Here is a 19432-nt window from a genome sequence, read left to right on the forward strand (position 1 = left end):
CACCTAGCATGCTTTCCCCCCTACACTCTCCTGTGTGTGTGTGTGTCTGTTAGTCGATCAGTCGTGTCCGACTCTTTGCAATCCCATGGACTGTAGCTCCCTGCCCCCCGCCCAGGCTTCTTTGTCCATGGAATTCTCCAGGCAAGGATACTGGAATGGATTGCCATTCCCTTCTCCAAATGTAAACCAGCTGCTCCTAAGTTGCTTCAGTCGTGTCCGACTCTGTGCAACCCCACAGACAGCAGCCCACCAGGCTCCTATGTCCCTGGGATTCTCCAGGCAACGATACTGGAGTGGGTTGCCATTTCCTTCTCCAACACTCTCTTGTAGCATTCTGCATTTAATAAAAAAGGTCATGGGCCGATAACTTCAGGGAGACAAGTCCTGGTTGTTGAATTGTTTGATGCCAGCTGTGGCCATTCCGAAACTTCGCAAGAGAAAAAAAAAAAGCAAGACCTTCTAGGGGATATAAAACCTCTCCCTCTTCCTGAGAAGGATAGGACACAGTTCTTGAGGTGCTAGCCTGCTGTGCTTCCCTTTGGCCTGGCAAAAATAATAAAGCTGCTCTTTTCTATTTCCTCCAAACTCTTTCTCCGTATTTCTTTTTGGCATCGGTGGACAGGGAGCCATGATTTTGGTAACAAGGTCATTAGTTTTGTTTTTGTTCCTTCTATTGATCCTTTCTTGTTCTTCCAAACTCTACTTGCTGTTGGTATTTCTGGGGTTTTAGTCTATTTGCCCTCCATGGTTGCTTCCAACATGCTTGGCCTTTTCTCATCCAAACTGCACGTAGGTGTTTCTCCCATATAACCACCGTGACTGCAACACAAGTCCAAGATGTCTCTATGTTTACTGTTTGCTTCACAGACTTCTAAACTCCTGGGCTGTGGGAGAGGGAGGGGAGGAACATGAGATCCAGTTAGTCTGGCCTCTGTGTGTTACTTCACCCCATAGGATGCAGCTTATGGGTCCAAAATATCAATGACCCACACTGTTTGCTATGATGTGTTTTGCTCTAAGCCACGATAATACCCCAAATAAGATTACATGTTTTATACTTTCTGCCTTTAAAAACAGTACTCCGTTTACTTGCTGCATAGACTGTATCAAACGGAATGAAATGTAATAGAAACAAAAGGAGGCCAATCCTGCAGTGAAAGGAGATGCTCATATCCACCCACGACTTGGTAGATGTGGAGGAGTTATGTGGACTATAGGCAGCTCTTGAAACATAAGCAAAGATCCTAGTTGTGTCATGTAGGATCTAGTTCCCTGACCAGGGATCGAACCTGGGCCCCCTGCATAGAGGAGGCCCATTGAGAGTGTAGAGTCTTAGCCACTGGATGGCCAGGGAAGTCCCCTGCATTTTGTTTTCAGTGGAAAAACAAACAAAACCCTGTTACCAATAGTTCCAGAATAGAGTCAGCTGGAGAAAGAGAAGTATCAAATGTGTGGGAGTGTATAAAAAACTGACATACCAGAAAAGCATTTAATTGGAGATACAATTCACATTTTATTCAGTAATCTGCTATATTATCTTTGAAACCATTACTAACACCTCAATCACAAAAGAAGCAGTAGGAAAGACCCAGATTTTTGTGCAGAAGTCACTCTCCACCAAAAGCAATTCATAGTCTACCATCTTTCATGGCTGTGGTTTTACCAGGAGCCTCTTTTTTGTGGGGAGCAGGGAGAGGGATCTGTTTCTCACAAATATTAGTTTAAAACAAATAACATGATGTACTGTGTCATGGGAAAAAACCAAGGTCTAGTTCCTAGTGAGCCGACAAGCAGGGGGGCCTTCAGGAAAGGAACCTATGATCTCCTAGAGGCCACAGCCAATAACCCTTCTGCCCCAGCCAGTTAGCAGTCATAAGAGATAGCCAGGTGAATGAGAGAGGTAGTCATTAGCTGGAGCACCATGAGCTAGACTCTCTAGAACAGGAACGGCTGAGTGAGTCAGAATGGGAGGGACACATCTACAGTCTGGAGAAAAGTAATTAAGAATAGGAAAGTGTGGAAAAGATACAGGTTTCCCACACTGTAGGAGACCCATAGAAAGATGGGAGTCAAGGGCAGTCCTGTGCTTTTCTCTGAGACAGGTGTACACTGTACGGGCCCTGCAGTTTTCAGATAAAAACTGGAATGCTGCTGAACTACTGCAATGTGAAATCAGAGTAAACACTGTGTGAGGCGATGGGATAGGTGTTAGGGTTAAAAACGAAGCTGTCTCAGCTGCCGTCCTGACCTGAAAGTGGCCATCAGACCCACACACTACAGAGCACCGTGTCGGAGGCCCCGAGTGAAAGGAGACACCACTTCCGGCTGGGAGGGCAGGAAAGGCATTCTCCAATCCTTTCTTCTGGATTCGTACCATGTCCTCTGTGTCACTGCTCAGCCCACCCCATTCCAGGCACTTGTTTGTCTTCCTTATCTTTCTCTGTAATGTGAAATGGAGGCCTGAGAGGGGAAGATCCTGCCTCACAGGTGTCTAATAACTGTGGGTGGAATTGATGTGCTGTGGAGGCCTCACTCTATTTTGGACCAGGTGGGGAGAAAAAAATTGGAGGAAAGGAGAGCTGCTAAGATGGTGGTGGTAAGGGTAAGGTGTTTTAATCAGAAGGTGTGAGCAAGGGTATCTCAAACTTAGTATGTGGCTTAAAGCAGGTGACAGGGAGAATGTCAGTGCCGCCAAGGACCACAGGAAGGTAGCTGGGAGCGCTTTGCCAAATACCTTAGTCTGTGTAATTAGAAAGCTAAAGTCTTTTTCTACTATCTACTTAACTTTAACTAGAGCTGATGAGGGAATCGTGAATAACTAGAGGGCCTTAACCTTCTAGAAAGTAGGAAGATCAAGTAAACATAGCACCCCTCAAAAAAGATGAGGCTGACTATCAAAGTATAGAGAAGGCTTTTGAATGTCTTCTTTTCTCCCCCTAGGAACTTTATATGCTATATTTTCTCTCTCTTTTTAATTCATTACTTAATTAAAAAAATTTTTTTTTAAACTGAAGTATAGTTGGTTAAAAATATTATATTAGTTTCAAGTGTACAATAAAGTGATAAGTTTTTTTTGGATATCTTCTTTAAGTTTGTTTTTGGCGTTTTGGCCTAAAAGCAATCAAGTAATAGAGAGATGCCATCCCAAAAAGGAACGTCTGTAGGAACCAGAGCAGTTGGGTCCAAGTATTTGTGATGCCTTTAGACCTAAAAAGAGAAAAGAGAAAAATCTATCCACCAGAATCTTAGTGTTATGGTTTCACAGGAGTCATTTTTAAAAAAGTGTATTACTTCTACCTACTTTCATTGGGTTTATTTTGCATTTTCCTCCCACTTCTTAACTTGAATTGTTAGTTCATTTACTTTAGTTTTTCTTATGCATTTAGGAGGATACACTCCTCCCTGAGAAAGGCTGGCTACTGCCTAGGGGATGATATTATGAAACTATTTCTCACATGATTTGATGAGCATATAGGGTTAAAAATCACTGGGATGGCTTCAAAGCAAGTGTTCTGAAGACAGATTAGATGTAAATCCTAGCTTGGGCTTCCCTGGTGGCTCAGTGCTGCCAGTGCAGGAGACCCAGGCTCTATCCCTGGGTTGAGAGGATCCCCTGAAGAAGGAAATGGAAACCCACTCCAGTATTCTTGCCTGGAAAATCCCCTGGACAGAGGAGCCTAGTGGGCTACCATCTGTGCAGTCGCAAAAAGAGCCGGATATGATTTAGCAACTAGACAACAAAAAACAAATCCTAGCTTGGCCAACTACCAGCATGACCTTGGGCAAGACACTCACTCACTCTCAGTTTCCTCATCTGAAAAAACAGGAATAATAGTGTTTATCTCACCTTGAGATAAGTTACACAAAGTGGTTAGTAAAGGGCCTGGCACATGGAAATAATAAATACTGTTTATACACCCATTCAAACTAAACTGCTTAACACCAAGGTCAAAAGAAAATGGCCCAGTTCAAGTGACTGACTTGTGACAGTTTCATCTTTATATAAATAAGTCTCTCATATATATATTTTTTTTAAATGTAAAAACAATATAATTTTCTATACTAAAAGATTTTGATATTTGGCAAAACTAATACAATTATGTAAAGTTTAAAAATAAAATAAAATTTAAAAAAAAGATTAAAGGAAAAAAATTGTATGATCATAAAAAATGCAGAAAAAGCATTTGATAAATTTCAACATCCACTCTTAATACAAGTTCTTAGAAAACTTAGAGAACAGAACTTTAATCTGATAGAGAAGATCTATACAATATACAACTCTAGAAAAAACATGAGGCAGAGTGTTGAAAGTTTACAAGGCCAGGATGCCTACTATTACCACTTCAAGTTGACAATGAGCTGGGTTACTGAGAGGGTTACAGGCAGGAAGGCCAGGGGTCTCCAAACAGAGGAAATAGGCTACAAGTGTCAGACATTTTTAATCTCTCTCTTAAACGGCCAAGAAACAAACTACTAGTGTTATATTTTTCCTCCTTCTCTATACAAATTTAAAAAGAGGTTTCTCTTAAAATTCTGTGTTGCCATGACCACACCTGGTTCCACCTAAACTTAACTTTTCTCAAACTTTGAGCTAACCAATGCGTTTTTCTGATGGAAATGTTTGTCTTAAGGTATGTTAATGAACTATGTATTTACCCTAGACTCTGTCTTTCTTTAAGTCGGTTCTGCTTAAGACTCAGAATTGATAGTTCATTCAGTCATGTACCGATTCTTTGCGACTCCATGGACTGCTGCACGCCAGGCTTCCCTGTCCATCACCAACTCCCAGAGTTTATTCAAACTCCTGTCCGTTGAGTCAGTGATGCCATCCAACTATCTCATCCTCGGTCGTCCCTTCTCCTCCTGCCTTCAATCTTTCCCAGCATCAGGGTCTTTTCAAATGAGTCAGTTCTTTGCATCAGGTGGCCAAAGTATTGGAGTTTCAGGTTCAACATCAGTCCTTCCAATGTATTCAGGACTGATTTCCTTTAGATGGACTGGATGGATCTCCTTGCTGTAGAAGGGACTCTCAAGAGTCTTCTCCAACACCACAGTTCAAAAGCATCAATTCTTCAGCACTCAGCTTTCTTTATAGTCTCACATTTATACATGACTACTGGAAAAACCATAGTTTTGACTAGATGGACCTTTGTTGGCAAAGTAATGTCTCTGCTTTTTAATATGCTGTCTAGGTTGGTCATAGCTTTTCTTCCAAGGAGTAAGCGTCTTTTAATTTCATGGCTGCAATCACCATCTGCAGTGATTTTGGAGCCCCCCAAAATAAAGTCTGTCACTGTTTCCACTGGTTCCCCATCTATTTGCCATGAACTGATGGGACCAGATGAAAAAGTTAGCTTAAAACTCAACATTCAGAAACCTAAGATTATGGCATCTGGTTCCATAACAGATAAGGGCTCAACAAACCTGTATGTTTTACTCATATATTGTTCTCCTAATCTATATTAATGAAACTATCTATATATTTACTTGGAAACCTGTCTTTCTTCAAGATTCATGTCAATCGTTTTATGGCCTGGGATGACTCACCTGGTGCCAATGTTATATCAAAATGCATGTTGTGGGTGAGGGCCTGGTGCCACTCTGAATTTTGAGACATCACCTTTCTCTAATTAACAGTTTGCTAATAGGTATATAACTTACTGCTAAAGGCTAGCAGGGGGGCACTCTTTTTGCCTCCTTCTGATGTCTATATCAGAAGCTTTCTCTCTTTTATATTTTAACAAAACTTTATTACACACAAAAAAAGCCTCTGAGCGAGCAAGCCTTATCACTGGCCCCAGATTGAATTCCTCTCTTCTGGAAGCCAAGAATTCCGGCATCTCTTCACTGCTCAGCAACAACCTTTCATTACTAGCTAGTGCAGTGAAGGAAACTTAAATAAAAGGTATATGGAGTTGAAAGGAAGAAATAAAACTGTCTATTTCTATAGGCAACCAGGTACCTAGAAAATGTAAAGGAATCTTTTAAATCATTAATGATGAATAATTAGATGAACAGATAAACTATTAGAACTAAAAAATGAATTTACCAAGGTCACTGTGTATGAGGTCAGTAGATAAGCATCAACTATATTCATAGATTCTACCACCAAACAATAAAAAGGTGAAATATATATCACAGTGGGCCAGGACATACAAGAAATTCATTCACACAGAATTATTTATAATAGTTTAGAAAAGCTTGAGGTTTAAAAGTCCATCAGAAGGAAGATTAGTTAAATACATTAGGACACATCTATATAATATTATGCACTAATGAAATGAATGAGTTCAATTTACAGGCAGAGACATGGGAAAATAGGCATATATGACAATAGAAAAATTATAGAAGAGTTTGTGTCTATACGTATATATATATGGCAGCTATAAAGTCAAACATCCAGTCCAATCTTATGTCTAGTTAAATGGAATTCATCCATTCCTTTCTATTGTTGGACAGTGGAATTTGGGGTCGAGGGCCACAAATGTTCTGCATGTCTTCATGATTTTTTTTTTAATTGGAGGAAAACTGCTTTATTCTGCCTTACAACAACACATTTAGTGATTCTTTCATTTAAATGTATTCATTCATTCATAAAAGGAATGTTCATTCTGATTTACAGTGACCCATGATGCACTGCAACATGTTACTCCATAAACAAATGATTCCAGGAGCATAAGAACAATGCTCTAACCTCTCTATGCCTGTTCTCCCACTTCCTCTAAAAGAACTGGGGAGCTGGATGTTCAATTTGAGTCTTTTTGTTTTCATTAGAGGCTTCATATGCCAATTGCAAAATAGGTGTCATGTCCTCCAACACTGTAATTTGGAGGGCTGGACTGCACACCTCCAAGCTGAGCTGTCACTGAGAAGCGAAGAGGCTTTCAGAAAGAGGTACTGGTGCTGTGGCACCTCCTATCACAAGTCAGCCTGACAAGCAGCTTCAAAAGAACCATTCAGAGAGCCTGACCAGAGTCCCCTGTGATTTGTGGGAGGGTTAACATCTGACTCACAAGTTTAAATACCAGTAGAGCTGCCTGATAGGATACATGGCTGTGCAGGAAACGGCACACACCTACAGATTTATCCCAATGGAGGGATAAGGAAGCTGTCATTCTGAGCCTTACAGGTCTTGTGGAAGGGCACTGGTGTGCATGGGCTTAAAAGCAACCCAGCCCCAGAGGCCTAACTAAAGGGCAGAAGAAACCTAAATAAGAGGAAAACATCATCAGCCCAAAGGGGAAACTGCAAATGACATGCTGACTAAGGTTGAAGGAACCATCAAGGGAACTGTGGAAGGGAGATCCCTGGTGATGAGCGGTTTCTCAAAAACCCACTAGGGACCCTTTGGAGAGAAAGAATCAACAATGGGTGTGTAACTGCCACATCACCCAGTTGCCTGATCACAAGGCAGATCATGCCCTGCTTCCTTTACATATACTTCCGGTACCCCAAGGGGCCACAAGCAACCACTGCTATTGAGCAGGGAACAAAGTTAGAATGAGAGTGAAGACATCGATTACACCCTCTTCCCCATAGCAGCCTGCTGAGCCTTGGCTGAAGAACAGCTGTACTGAATCTGATGAAAGTTCATAGTTTTAATAACTTTATAACTTGACTGGACAACCTATGGACCTGCTTTAGATTTGATCCAGGGCTAGGGTGGGAGGCAGACAATAATCCACGGGGGACTGGAGAGAGGTAAAAAAATAAAGCTGCTTTATGCTCCTCTCCTAGAAAGTCCAGCTCATTTAATAAAACAGAAGGTGGAGTAACATATTTAAGTCAGTTAGCAGTTGTCTGGCATAGTGTGCACCCAAGAAATATTAATTATATTTATTATTAAAACATAATAAAGTATCTTATTTTCCACTTTTAGAAGTAGTACACAAAAACAGAGGTGGTAATTAATCTTGAGCCAAAGAAAAAAAACTCAATTGTAAAGCAGTCTGGCATTACTATAACCATTTACTTTCTGTGTATGCGTACATAAAGTCTAAATGTAAAGAGAAGCTTTTTGTAGCTTTCTCACGTTTATTATTTACACTGGCATTTGCTGAGTAGGGCCTAGTCATAGGACTTTTAGTTTTCATTGCACCCCAGAATCATCTACAGAACTTGAAAAAAAATAACACATTCCTGTGTCTGAAGCAAGGCCTACCAGATTAGGATCTCTGGGTCTGGAAACCAAACAAGTGAATTTTAAGAAAGCTCCCCAGGTGATTCAGTTGCAAAACTAGGGGTTGAGAATCATTGGGCTAGGTCAGTACAGCTCTTTTTCAAACTAGAAGGCAACCTGCTAATCTTTCCTTCTAGTTGGGGCTACAGGGAGATTTTTGAAAAAAGAAAAAAAAAGAAAAAAAATTATCTAAATTAAATGACTAAATAATTGACTCATTAATACAAATGAAATGAATTCATTCATTAACTATTTACTGAGTACTCCCTCTGAGTACTGAGTGAGGCTCAGTATTAGGTGTGGGACTTCAACTGTATCCTGAGAGTGTTCTCAGCCTACAAGCGTATGAATTATTCAAATGTGGCTACTCTTCACTTATGTGAGATACCAAGAGAAAAGCAACAGAGATCTGTTAAAAACACTTACTTGCACAATACAATGGCATACAAGGACTCTCCCACGTGAATCATCCAGGCAAGCCAATACCTGAAACAAAAGTCAGCCTCGTTTAAGGTGATGGTCCTCTGCTGATGAGCTCTAACAGAAAAACCTCCAAAAGAAAAGTGCTTTGATATGAACGAGCACCACTTTTAGAAGGCAACCATGAGCCTTCCAGGGAGACTGAAGCTGTGGGGTCCACATCCCATTTCTGGAGCTCTACTTACCAAGCATGCACGAGGGTGTGATGATGCTTCAGCAAGTACTGAGTGAAGGGGCCCAGGGGTCCCAGGCTCTGATAAGGAATACTCTCAGGCCAGAAGATCACCCACTGAAAGAGAACCAGAGTGCTTTTAGATCACTTCAATGTATTTTTAACCAAGGCTATGAAATAATCCTGATTCTGCAAGAACAAATAACAGACCAAAGCAACTCTGAACCAAGCCATACGGGCTTCAATTCTTGAATTCTATTTTCTAAAAGCCATTTCAGTGGAAGATTTCTGCTAAGGAAACTATGTGGTTACCAGATTTAGTGCCCAGATTAGCTGACTTCTGTTCTTACTGAATTCCACAATGTAGTACTCCGCAACCCACTGTTTTGGGTATCTTCTTGTGGCTCAGCTGGTAAAGAATCCGCCTGCAATGCGGGAGACCTGGGTTCAATCCCTGGGTTGGGAAGATCCCCTGGAGAAGGGAAAGGCTACCCACTCCAGTATTCTGGCCTGGAGAATTCCATGGACTGTATAGTCCATGGGGTCGCAAAGACTCAGACACGACTGAGCAACTTTCACTTTCACCGTATTCTTTAAATGAATTCTGTCTCTCAAAAAAAAGTTGCTGCTTATCTCAGTAGAGATTGTCTTCTTGATTTTACATCTATGTCATAATATGCACATCCTCTTTATCCCTTCTTACCACTTAAATTCTACCCAACCTTTAGGTTTATCCCCATTTTCCAAGCAATTCCAACTGCCTCAGACATTCTGCTTTGGAAGCCCTATCTTGTCTTGGCAGGCTTAGAACTGTCAACTTGGCCTCTTTCTCCTCTAGTTCTACTCAGACCTGAACAAGTCCTACTAACCCTGGAGACGCAAAGGCAGGAACATTTCCAAGCGAAAACCTGACCAGCCCACCGAACTTCAGTTTACGCCAATTACCTAGGCAACCGCCAGCCGCGCAAGCGCAAGACCTCCCTCCTTCCCCCTCCCCAGTGCCCCTGGCTCTACGGAAGCCTAGCGGGCCAAAACAGAAGCGCCGCGCCGTACTACACACCTTACCCCGAAATATCCCAGCACCAGGACCGTGACCAGCGAGGGCAGGGGTCTGGCTACACGGAAGTAGGAGGCAGCAGCCCCGCCAGCCTCCGACTTCGCCACCATTTTGAAAGATCTAGTCACTTAGTCATGGGGTAGGGAGGGAAAGCGTGGGCAGCTGGTTTCTCAAGATCTCAACACAGGCGAAAGGCGCAGACAGACGAGCGCGCCTGCGTTTTCTTCCCGGGTCTAGTCCCCTGGCTCAGAGCGCGCGAGAGCCGCGACTGCGCCTGCGACCACTCCACGGCTCCAGGTGGGATCTTGCATCTCCAGGCAGCACTCCAGCCTCTCGCCTCGCCTTCCTCGGGGCCCGCTGTCCTTACCGTGTAATAGCCAAAAGAGAGAATGATGATAGTAACCCAGAACAGACTGCTCCTCTGGAAGTAAACCTCATCTCCTCTTGCCTTCCCCATCGCTGCAGCGCACATCATGGGATGCCTGGCAGGCCACCGGCAGTGCGTGGGAGAATGGCAAGGCTGGGGCGGGACCACGGCAAAAGCTCCTCCCTTCTCTCCCCTAAGGGAGAAGAGTCTGTGGGCTTGAAACTTGGAAAGAGTCCCCACCCACTCTGGCCTGGTGGGCTGGTCATCATCTTGCAGGGGAGACCCCCCCCCCCCCCTCCTTCTCTGGGTTTCCGGAGCTTAAGATAATGGTTTTGGAATAGAATGGTGCCTTATGTTTCTGATAACTATAGGTCTGGGTTTTGTGTTTTTTTTTTTTTTTTTATACTTTTTATTTTGTATTGGGGTGTATATAGCTGAGTAACAATGTTGTGATACTTTCAAGTGTTCTCTAAGTCTGTGAGTCTCATTCTGTTTTGTAAGTTCATTTGTATCATTTCTTTTTAGATTCCACATATAAGTGATGTCCAGTGATATTTCTCCCTCTTTGACTTACTTCACTCAGTATGACAATCTGTAGGTCCATCCATGTTGCTGCAAATGGCATTATTTCATTCTTTTTAATGACTGAGTGACATTCCAGTGTATACATGTACATCTTCATCCTTCCTCTGTCGATGGGCATTTAGATTGCTTCCACATCTTGGGTGTTGCAAATGCTGCTGCAGTGAACACTGGGGTGTGTGTATCCTTTTGGATCATGTTTTTCTCCAGATACATGCCGGAGTGGGACCGAATCATATGGTAGCTCTAGTTGTAGGTTTTTTAAGGAACCTCCATGCTGTTCTTCATAGTGGCTGTACCAATTTACATCCCCTCCAACATTGTGGGAGGATTCCCTTCTCTCCACACCCTCACCAACATTTATTGTTTGTGGATTTTTGATGATTGCCATTCTGGCTGGTGTGAGGTGATCTCTCATTGTAGTTTTGATTTTCATTTTTCTAATAATTAGCCATGTTGAACATTTATTCACCCTTGGCCAACTGTATCTCTTATTTGGAGAAATGTCTATTTAGGTCGTAAATTTTGGATACTAATCCCCTGTTGGTCACATCATTTGCAAATATTTTCTCCCAATCTGTAGGTTGTCTTTTCATTTTGTTTATTGTTTCCTTTGTTACGCCGAAGTTTTTCAATAGGTCGCATTTGTTTGTTTTTATTTCCATTATTCTAGGAGATGGATTGAGAAAGATATTGCTGCAGTTTGTGTCAGAGTGTTCTGCCTTTGTTTTCCTGTAGAAGTTTTATAATGTCTGGTCTCACATTTAGGTCTTTAATCCATTTTGAGCTTATTTTTGTGTATGGTGTTCAAGAATGATCTAATATATATATATATATTTTTTTTTTCCATGTAACTGTCCAGTTTTCTCAGCACCATTTGTTGAAGAGACTGTCTTTCCAACGTTGCGTGGTCTTGCCTCTTTTGTTACCATAGGTGCGTGGGTTTATTTCTGGGCTCTGTATCCTATTCACTATGGGGCTAATTTTTGAACTTAAGCTCTACTATGCTCTGTGGGAAATGTAGAAAGTTAATAATAAATGGAAACCACAATTAAATAGACTTGGGATACTGACAGGGGGCACTCTCACACCTTGTGAGGCTAGCAGAGGCTGATAGGAAGACCAATCTTCTTTCCTGGCAAGGACTCAGCCAAAGAAAACCCATGGATTCTGTTTTCTACAGCCTTCCCAATGTCCTTTTCTTCTTCAAAGTGTTCTTCCCTTTGGTGGGGCGGCGGGAGCTTGTGTTGTTGTTCACATGATTGCAGACCCCAAATTGTAATTCTCTGCTGATTCTGGAATAAATCTCTTTCCTGGAGAAATATATGGCAGTCTAATTTGTTTTGGGTCAACAGAAATAATGCCCTTCCTCTTCATTACTAAAGATGTATGGATCCATATGGCACAGCACTTATGAGCAATGTTGGTGGACAGATAGAATGTGAAAGTGAAAAGGTAGCTTAGTTGTGTCCAACTCTTTGCAACCCCATGGACTATCAGTTCATGGAATTCTCTAGGCCAGAATCCTGGAATGGGTAGCTGTTCCCTAGAATCCTGGAGTGGATAGCTGTTTCCTTCTCCAGGGGATCTTCCCAAACCAGGGACTGAACCCAGGTCTCCTGCATTGCAGGCGGATACTTCACCAGCTGAGTCACCATGGAAGCCCAAGACTATTGGAGTGGGTAGCCTATCCCTTTTCCAGTGGATCTTCCTGACCCCTGAATTGAACTGGGGTCTCCTGCATTGCAGGTGAATTCTTTACTACCTGGGCTACCAGGGAAACTGAGTTTAAGTCCTGGCTCTGCCATTAACATTTTGTGTAAGCTTGTTGTTCAGTCACTAAGTCGTGTACAACTCTTTACGACCCCATGGACTGCAGTGAAGGGGGAAACAGACAGAACAGGCTCCATCTGGAAAGCAGGACTCCATCTTGGGCTGGACTATGGACTTTGAGCTATATGCCCAGATCTATGGAAATGGCATACCAACTGGAAAAACAGACCCCCCCCTCCACCCCACCAGCTGATGGAACAGCCCCAGAGCTCGTACCTAGACTCTCCATTGCCTAAAGGAATACCCTAATTATCTGTGTAACTGAATAGAATAATAAATTCTATTATTATTATTGGGGTATGACCATAGGCCTATTGATAATTGTCCACTGTTAACTACCTAGGCTTAAGGTATATGAATCATGGGTTAACTTTGATTGTATCTTTCTTTTCCTTTGTTCAGGCTAGTTTCAGGGAATGTGGGGAGGTGGGTTTGGGCACGTACACTTAGGGTATATAAGGTTTTCACAAAACCTGCTTAGGGTCCTTGGCCAAGAGGAGACTCTGCCTTGGGCCTGCCAGTGTAATAAACTGCACTCCACTATCTGCATTGTCCTTCTGAGTGAGTTTGTTTCCTGAAATGCGTGGCTACAAGAGCAGCACTCCAGGCTTCCCTGTCCTTCACTATCTCCTGGAATTTGCTCAAACTCATGTCCATTGAGGTGGCGATGCCATCCAACAGTTTCATTCTCTGTTGCCCCCTTCTCCTCCTGCTCTCAGTCATTCCCAGCATCAGGGTCTTTTCCAAGCTGAGACTATTATCTAACCCATTTGTGCCTTAGTTTCTTTATCTGTAAAGTAGGGACATATTGGTTCCTACCTCAGAGATGTGGATGAATTAAATGTCAGAACTTGTAATAAAAGCGCTGTAAAACAAAATGTTGCCCATCATCCAGCTGTATAAGGATCACTGCAGTTGCTGACCTAAAAGGAATTGAGGATGAAGAACAGGATGATCCACTTAGTGCTTTGAGGAAACAGGCAAAACAGGCCATTAGATAATTAGATATATTTCTGGGAAAAAGCCTTTGACTGTGTGGATCACAATAAACTGTGGAAAATTCTGAAAGAGATGGGAATACCAGACCACCTGACTTGCCTCTTGAGAAACCTGTATGCAGGTCATGAAGCAACAGTTAGAACTGGTCATGGAACAACAGATTGGTTCAAAATAGGAAAAGGAGTACGTCAAGGCTGTATATTGTCATCCTGCTTATTTAACTTATATGCAGAGTACATCATGAGAAACGCTGGGCTGGATAAAGTACAAGCTGAAATCAAGACTGTTGGGAGAAATATCAGTAACCTCAGATATGCAGATGACACCACCCTTATGGCAGAAAGTGAAGAGGAACTAAAGATCCTCTTGATGAAAGTGAAGGAGGAGAGTGAAAAAGTTGGCTTAAAGCTCAACATTCAGAAAACGAAGATCATGGCATCTGGTCCCATCACTTCATGGGAAATAGATGGGGAAACAGTGGAAACAGTGGCTGACTTTATTTTTTGGGGCTCCAAAATCACTGCAGATGGCGATTGCAGCCATGAAATTAAAAGACGCTTACCCCTTGGAAGGAAAGTTATGACCAACCTAGATAGCATATTCAAAAGCAGAGACATTACTTTGCCAAGAAAAGTTCGTCTAGTCAAGGCTATGGTTTTTCCAATGGTCATGTATGGTGTGACAGTTAGACTGTGAAGAAAGCTGAGCACCGAAGAATTGATGCTTTTGAACTGTGGTGTTGGAGAAGACTCTTGAGAGTCCCTTGGACTGCAAGGAGATCCAACCAGTCCATCCTAAAGGAGATCAGTCCTGGGTATTCATTGGAAGGACTGATGCTGAGGCTGAAACTCCAATACTTTGGCCACCTCATGTGAAAAGTTGACTCATTTGAAAAGACCCTGATGCTGGGAGGGATTGGGGACAGGAGGAGAAGGGGACGACAGAGGATGAGATGGCTGGATGGCATCACCGACTCGATGGACATGAGTTTTAGTAAACTCTGGGAATTGGTGATAGACAAGGAAGCCTGGTGTGCTGTGATTCATGGGGTCACAAAGAGTCGGACACGACTGAACGACTGAACTGAACTGAACTGAAAGCCTTTGACTATGTGGATTACAACAGACTGTGGAAAATTCAAGAGATGGGAATACCAGACTACCTTATCTGCCTCTTGAGACACCTGTATGCAGGTCAAGAAGCAATAGTTAGAACTGGACATGGAACAAAGGACTGATTGAAGACTGGGAAAGGAGTATGTCAGGGCTGTGTATTGTTACCCTGCTTATTTAACTTGCATGCAGAGTACATCATGTGAAGTGCTGGGCTGGATGAATTGCAAGCTGGATTCAAAATTGCCCAGAGGGTATCAACAACCTCAGATATACAGATGATACCACTCTAATGGCAGAAAGTGAGGAGGGACTAAAGAGCCTCTTGATCAGGGTGAAAGAAGACAGTGAAAAAGCTGGATTAAAACTCAACATTCGAAAAACTAACATCATGGGATCTGGTCCCATCACTTCATGGCAAATAGATGAGGGAAAGTGGAAACAGTGACAGATTTTATTTTCTTGGGCTCCAAAATCACTGCAGATGTTACCGAAAGAGTTGTGTGGGTCCAGCTGCTTACCACTCAAAAGCCAATAGACAGGCCAGGTTGATGGAAGGGAGAGTTTATTTCAGATGCTGGCAGCTAGGGTGGGGAGGGAGATGGACATCATTTTCTCCGTTTAATTGTAACTCCTTTCATAGGAAGTATTGATAATCGATATATTTTTCAACGTCGCCAGAGTGGCTGTTTTGTCTGCCTTGAGTCCATTGATGTCTCTTGGTGGTCGGTTTCCTTTTTCTTTACCAGATATCATGAACAGGCTCAGAGGTATGTTAATAGAGAAATGCTTTATAGGCCATACATTTTATCATTTATATCTAATTGTCACCCAAACATTGTACATGTGCTTTAAGCAGTAAACTTAAAGCCAGTAGTGCTACACATCATGAATAGTTATGCTGTGTGAGAACTTTACTGGACGGTTTTTCCATTCAGAACATTAGGGTCAAAAATATGATTAGAAACAAAGCAATTACTTTCCATTAGAGGTCTTCCCTGTAGCTCAAAGGGTTAAGAGTTCTCCTGGAATGCAGGAGACTACAGTTCGATTCCTGGATCAGGAAGATCCTCTGGAGAAGGGAATGGCAATCCACTCCAGTATTCTTTCCTGGAAAATCCCATGGACAGAAGAGACTGGCGGGGTCCGTGGAGTCGCAAAGAGTCGGACACGACTGAGCAACTACTACTACTAGAAGTCTCTATTACCAAAATCAGATCATTATTCCAGGAGGACTTTGTTTTCTTAACAGAGGGAAAAATTTAGTCTTGTGTCAGTTTGTTCTTAATAACAAATATACATATATACCTAATTAAATTTAGTCCAATTTTAATCTTGACAACATACAAAATTCTTTTCTTAAAGTTTCTTTTTTATAAACTTTTTATCATTTTCTGGATCCAAACAAATTTATCCTGTATTTCCCTATCCAGAAACAAACAACTACAGGGCAAATTTATTATTATTTTTCTTTAACAAAAATATCTCCATTTTTTTTCCTATCTTCTCTTTGTCAACAACACATATCTTACTTATTTTACACACGGAGATGTTTTCCTCATCATTTTTAAATATTACAAGTTTTAACCTTTGAAACGAAATTAAGACACAAGTGATTGAAATGGTATGCCAGTAGTATTTTTTGATTGGCAAGTTAAAGAACATATTTTACAACCTCTAAAAACATACATTTTTTAATAGCATATTTTTTTTAGTGGTACAACATGTATTTTTAATAAACCCAAACATCTTTAGTTTCCCTCTTGGTCTTACAAGAGGACAAAAGTAGGTAAATTTAGGTTTATTTGATTTGCAAACACTCATTTTTTTTTTTTTTCTCCCTTAGCTTAAAGTTTTACAATTAACCCAAGGCTGGAGTTCCAGGCAAAGTGGAATGTGTTTGTATTTCAAGTACTTGATAAAAGTTAACTTTAAGCTTTTTTCTAGGCATATTTTTGTTTTTCCAGGATCTGAAAAAGTGTTTCATCAAGCTAGCTTTCTCTAACTGCATATGCAAAAGGAACTGTTTTTTTAAATTTCATGTTAACCAATTTTCAAACTTAATTCCAAACTTAACCAATTAAGTTTCATCTTAACCAATTTTCTCCAGAGTCTAAAGAATATTGTTGCTATACATTGTCTAGCAAATGTATAGCATTTGTGTCTTTTTCGTTAGTTATGATTTCATAGCTAAATTTTTTTTTAATGACTTGAACCTGAATTTCCCATTTTACATAAGGCAACAAGAGTACCAGTCATACAAATGGAATATCCATTCACACACCAAACAGATCTGTCACAAACCCTCTCCTAGGGTGACTGGTACAGAGTCCCAAGCAAACACTCCCCCCAAAACAAACGGTCCTCAATGGTAGTCAGACATCAGAACCAATTGACAAAATGTTCAAATGACACTCAGTTCTCACAAATGGTCCTCAAGGGTAGGCAGATGTCATAACCAATTGGCAAGAATGCCCAAAGAGCACTTCATGCTCATAGATGGTCCTCAATGGCAGACAGACATGAGAACCAATTGGCAAAAACACCCAAATAACAGTCAGTACTCAGAAATGGGAAGGTTGCCTGTGTGCACACTAGTGGACTTACCCGGTCTTGGAGCTCGTCAGCTTGTCCCAAGTGCAAGTTTCTATTCTACCAAGGAAAAGCATAAGTTGGCAGCCAGTGCCAAGCAGGGGAGAAACAGGGAAGATCCTCAAAACAAATGGTTTTGGCAGCTGCTTGGAACGTCCCCCAAATCCCCTACTCAGGGCTAGCTAGCCATGAGAAGCAAGCTAATACATGTCATGGCCACAGCTCTCCCCTGGAAGAGTCAGGAGAGCCAGGTGCCATGAAAGCACTGGAGGCAGCAGTGGCCAGCCCCATGCTGGGAACCAAAATCTGTTACCAAAAGGTGAATGGTGGGATCCAGCTGCTCACTGCTCAGAAGCCAATAAACAGCCAAGTTGGTGGAAAGGAAAGTTTGTTTTACTTCAGACGCTGGCAATATGGTGAGGAGGGTGGTGAACATCTGTCCAAAGGCCAGACCCCCCACCCCACCCCAACAAGCAGGGAGTGAGAGCTTTTATGGACAGATTCAGGGATTGGGGGGCTACGAGCAGAAACAGTGCAGTCATCTCCAACAGTCATCTTCAAATTGATCATCAGTGGTCTTAACAGCATCATCTTGGTTGTTTTAGGTACAATTAATTTTCAGTTCTAGGGTCCATTTGTTCCCATTTTTTTGTGGTCAGTTTTCCGAATTGTGGTAGCTCATGTCCTGGGTACAGTCTGGTCATCATGTAGTTAATTTTCCCCTCTGGGGTTCAGTATCTGTAAGACAGCTGACAGGATATGGCTCCGAATATTATCTATAGTCCTTGAGAAGGAACTAAAGGTCCTTGACTATGCTTAATGACTACATTATTATTGTTTGGTCTCCTTTGACTGTTTTCCTTTGTTTTCACGTATTCTTATTTCTCTGATTAAGCTTATTCTTTGATTAAAGTTTTCCATAGACAAAAGGCAGGCAGAGGACATGGTGGGGCAGGGGGAAAGATCATAGAGGTCCTGCTCCATTTCATGGACAGTGACTGCAGCCATGAAATTAAAACACACTTGCTCCTTGGAGGAACAGCTATGGCAAACCTAGACAGCATATTAAAAAGCAGAGACATCACTCTGCCAACAAAGGTCCATATAGTCAAAGTTATGGTTTTTCTAGTAGCCATGTATGGATGTGAGAGTTGGATCGTAAAGAAGGTTGAGTGTTGAAAAACTGATGCTTTCTAATTGTGCTGAAGAAGACTCTTGTCCAAGAGTCCCTTGGACAGTGAGGAAATCAAACCAGTTAGTCCTAAAGGAAATCAGTCAGTCAATGTTCATTAAAAGGACTGATGCTGAAGCTGAAGTTCCAATACTTTGGCCACCTGATTCAAAGAGCCAACTCATTGGAAAAGACTCTGCTGCTGGGAAAGATTGAGAGCAGGAGGAGAAGGGGACACAGAGAATCAGATGGTTGGATGGCATCAATGACTCGATGGACATGGGTTTAAGCAAACTCCAAGAGATAGTAAAGGATAGGGAAGGCTGGCGTGCTGCAGTCCACGGGGTTGCAAAGAGTTGGAAATGACTTAGTTAGTGAATAAAACAACAACAATAATTAAAAACAATTGGGGACTTCCCTGGTGGTACAGTGGATAAGAATCTGCCTGCCAAAGCAGGGGACTCTGGTTTTACCCCTGGTCTGGGAAGATTCCATATGCCTCAGGGCAACTAGAAGATAATATCCAGGGTAACCATGGAAGCAATGCAAGCCTTGTGTAAAAGATGCTGGTACCTTTGTCCCTCTGGGTCCCTACCTGACTACATGGAATGGGATTCTCTCTTGGCAGCAACTGAATTTCATGAGAAAATTGCTGTCTGCAAACCAGGAAGAGGGCTTTCCCTAGAACCCAGCAATTTTGGCATCTCAATCTTTGACTTCCAGCCTCCAAAACTCAGCCCTAGAAAACCACTACAGAAAGTATGGGGAGGAACACACAGGAGGATGGACACACTGATTCATTTAACATCAAAGAGGAGAGGCTGCTCACTTTGGAGACAGATCTTAGGATAGTTTCAAGCTTGGCTTCCATCTGACAGAGCCAATTGC

General features: G+C 42.1%; 1 protein-coding gene and 1 long non-coding RNA gene across 3 annotated transcripts in view; one reads left to right on the forward strand and one right to left on the reverse strand.

Moving 5' to 3' along the window:
- LOC123333453 overlaps window positions 1–9885 on the forward strand; it is a 40434-nt gene extending 30549 nt beyond the window's left edge. Inside the window, exon 3 of the long non-coding RNA XR_006550869.2 lies at window positions 9670–9885. This is a non-coding gene — a long non-coding RNA (uncharacterized LOC123333453). The remainder of the gene's footprint in view (window positions 1–9669) is intronic.
- On the reverse strand, window positions 1489–10408 carry TMEM254 (transmembrane protein 254). 2 transcript variants are annotated; one of them, XM_006064777.4, is made up of 4 exons: window positions 10256–10408; window positions 8845–8948; window positions 8606–8665; window positions 1489–3207 (listed from the first exon to the last, which is right to left on the reverse strand). In XM_006064777.4, exons 1-4 carry the CDS (start codon window positions 10361–10363, stop codon window positions 3087–3089), a joined length of 393 nt encoding a protein of 130 aa, XP_006064839.1. In that variant the 5' UTR covers window positions 10364–10408; the 3' UTR covers window positions 1489–3086. The 2 variants fall into 2 exon arrangements, with proteins under 2 accessions (XP_006064839.1, XP_006064840.1); XM_006064778.4 differs by lacking the exon at window positions 10256–10408 and adding an exon at window positions 9897–10249.
- Window positions 10409–19432: the final 9024 nt, after the last annotated feature.

The sequence above is a fragment of the Bubalus bubalis genome, chromosome 4 (genome assembly GCF_019923935.1).
Source record: "Bubalus bubalis isolate 160015118507 breed Murrah chromosome 4, NDDB_SH_1, whole genome shotgun sequence".
Classification (NCBI taxonomy): domain Eukaryota; kingdom Metazoa; phylum Chordata; class Mammalia; order Artiodactyla; family Bovidae; genus Bubalus; species Bubalus bubalis.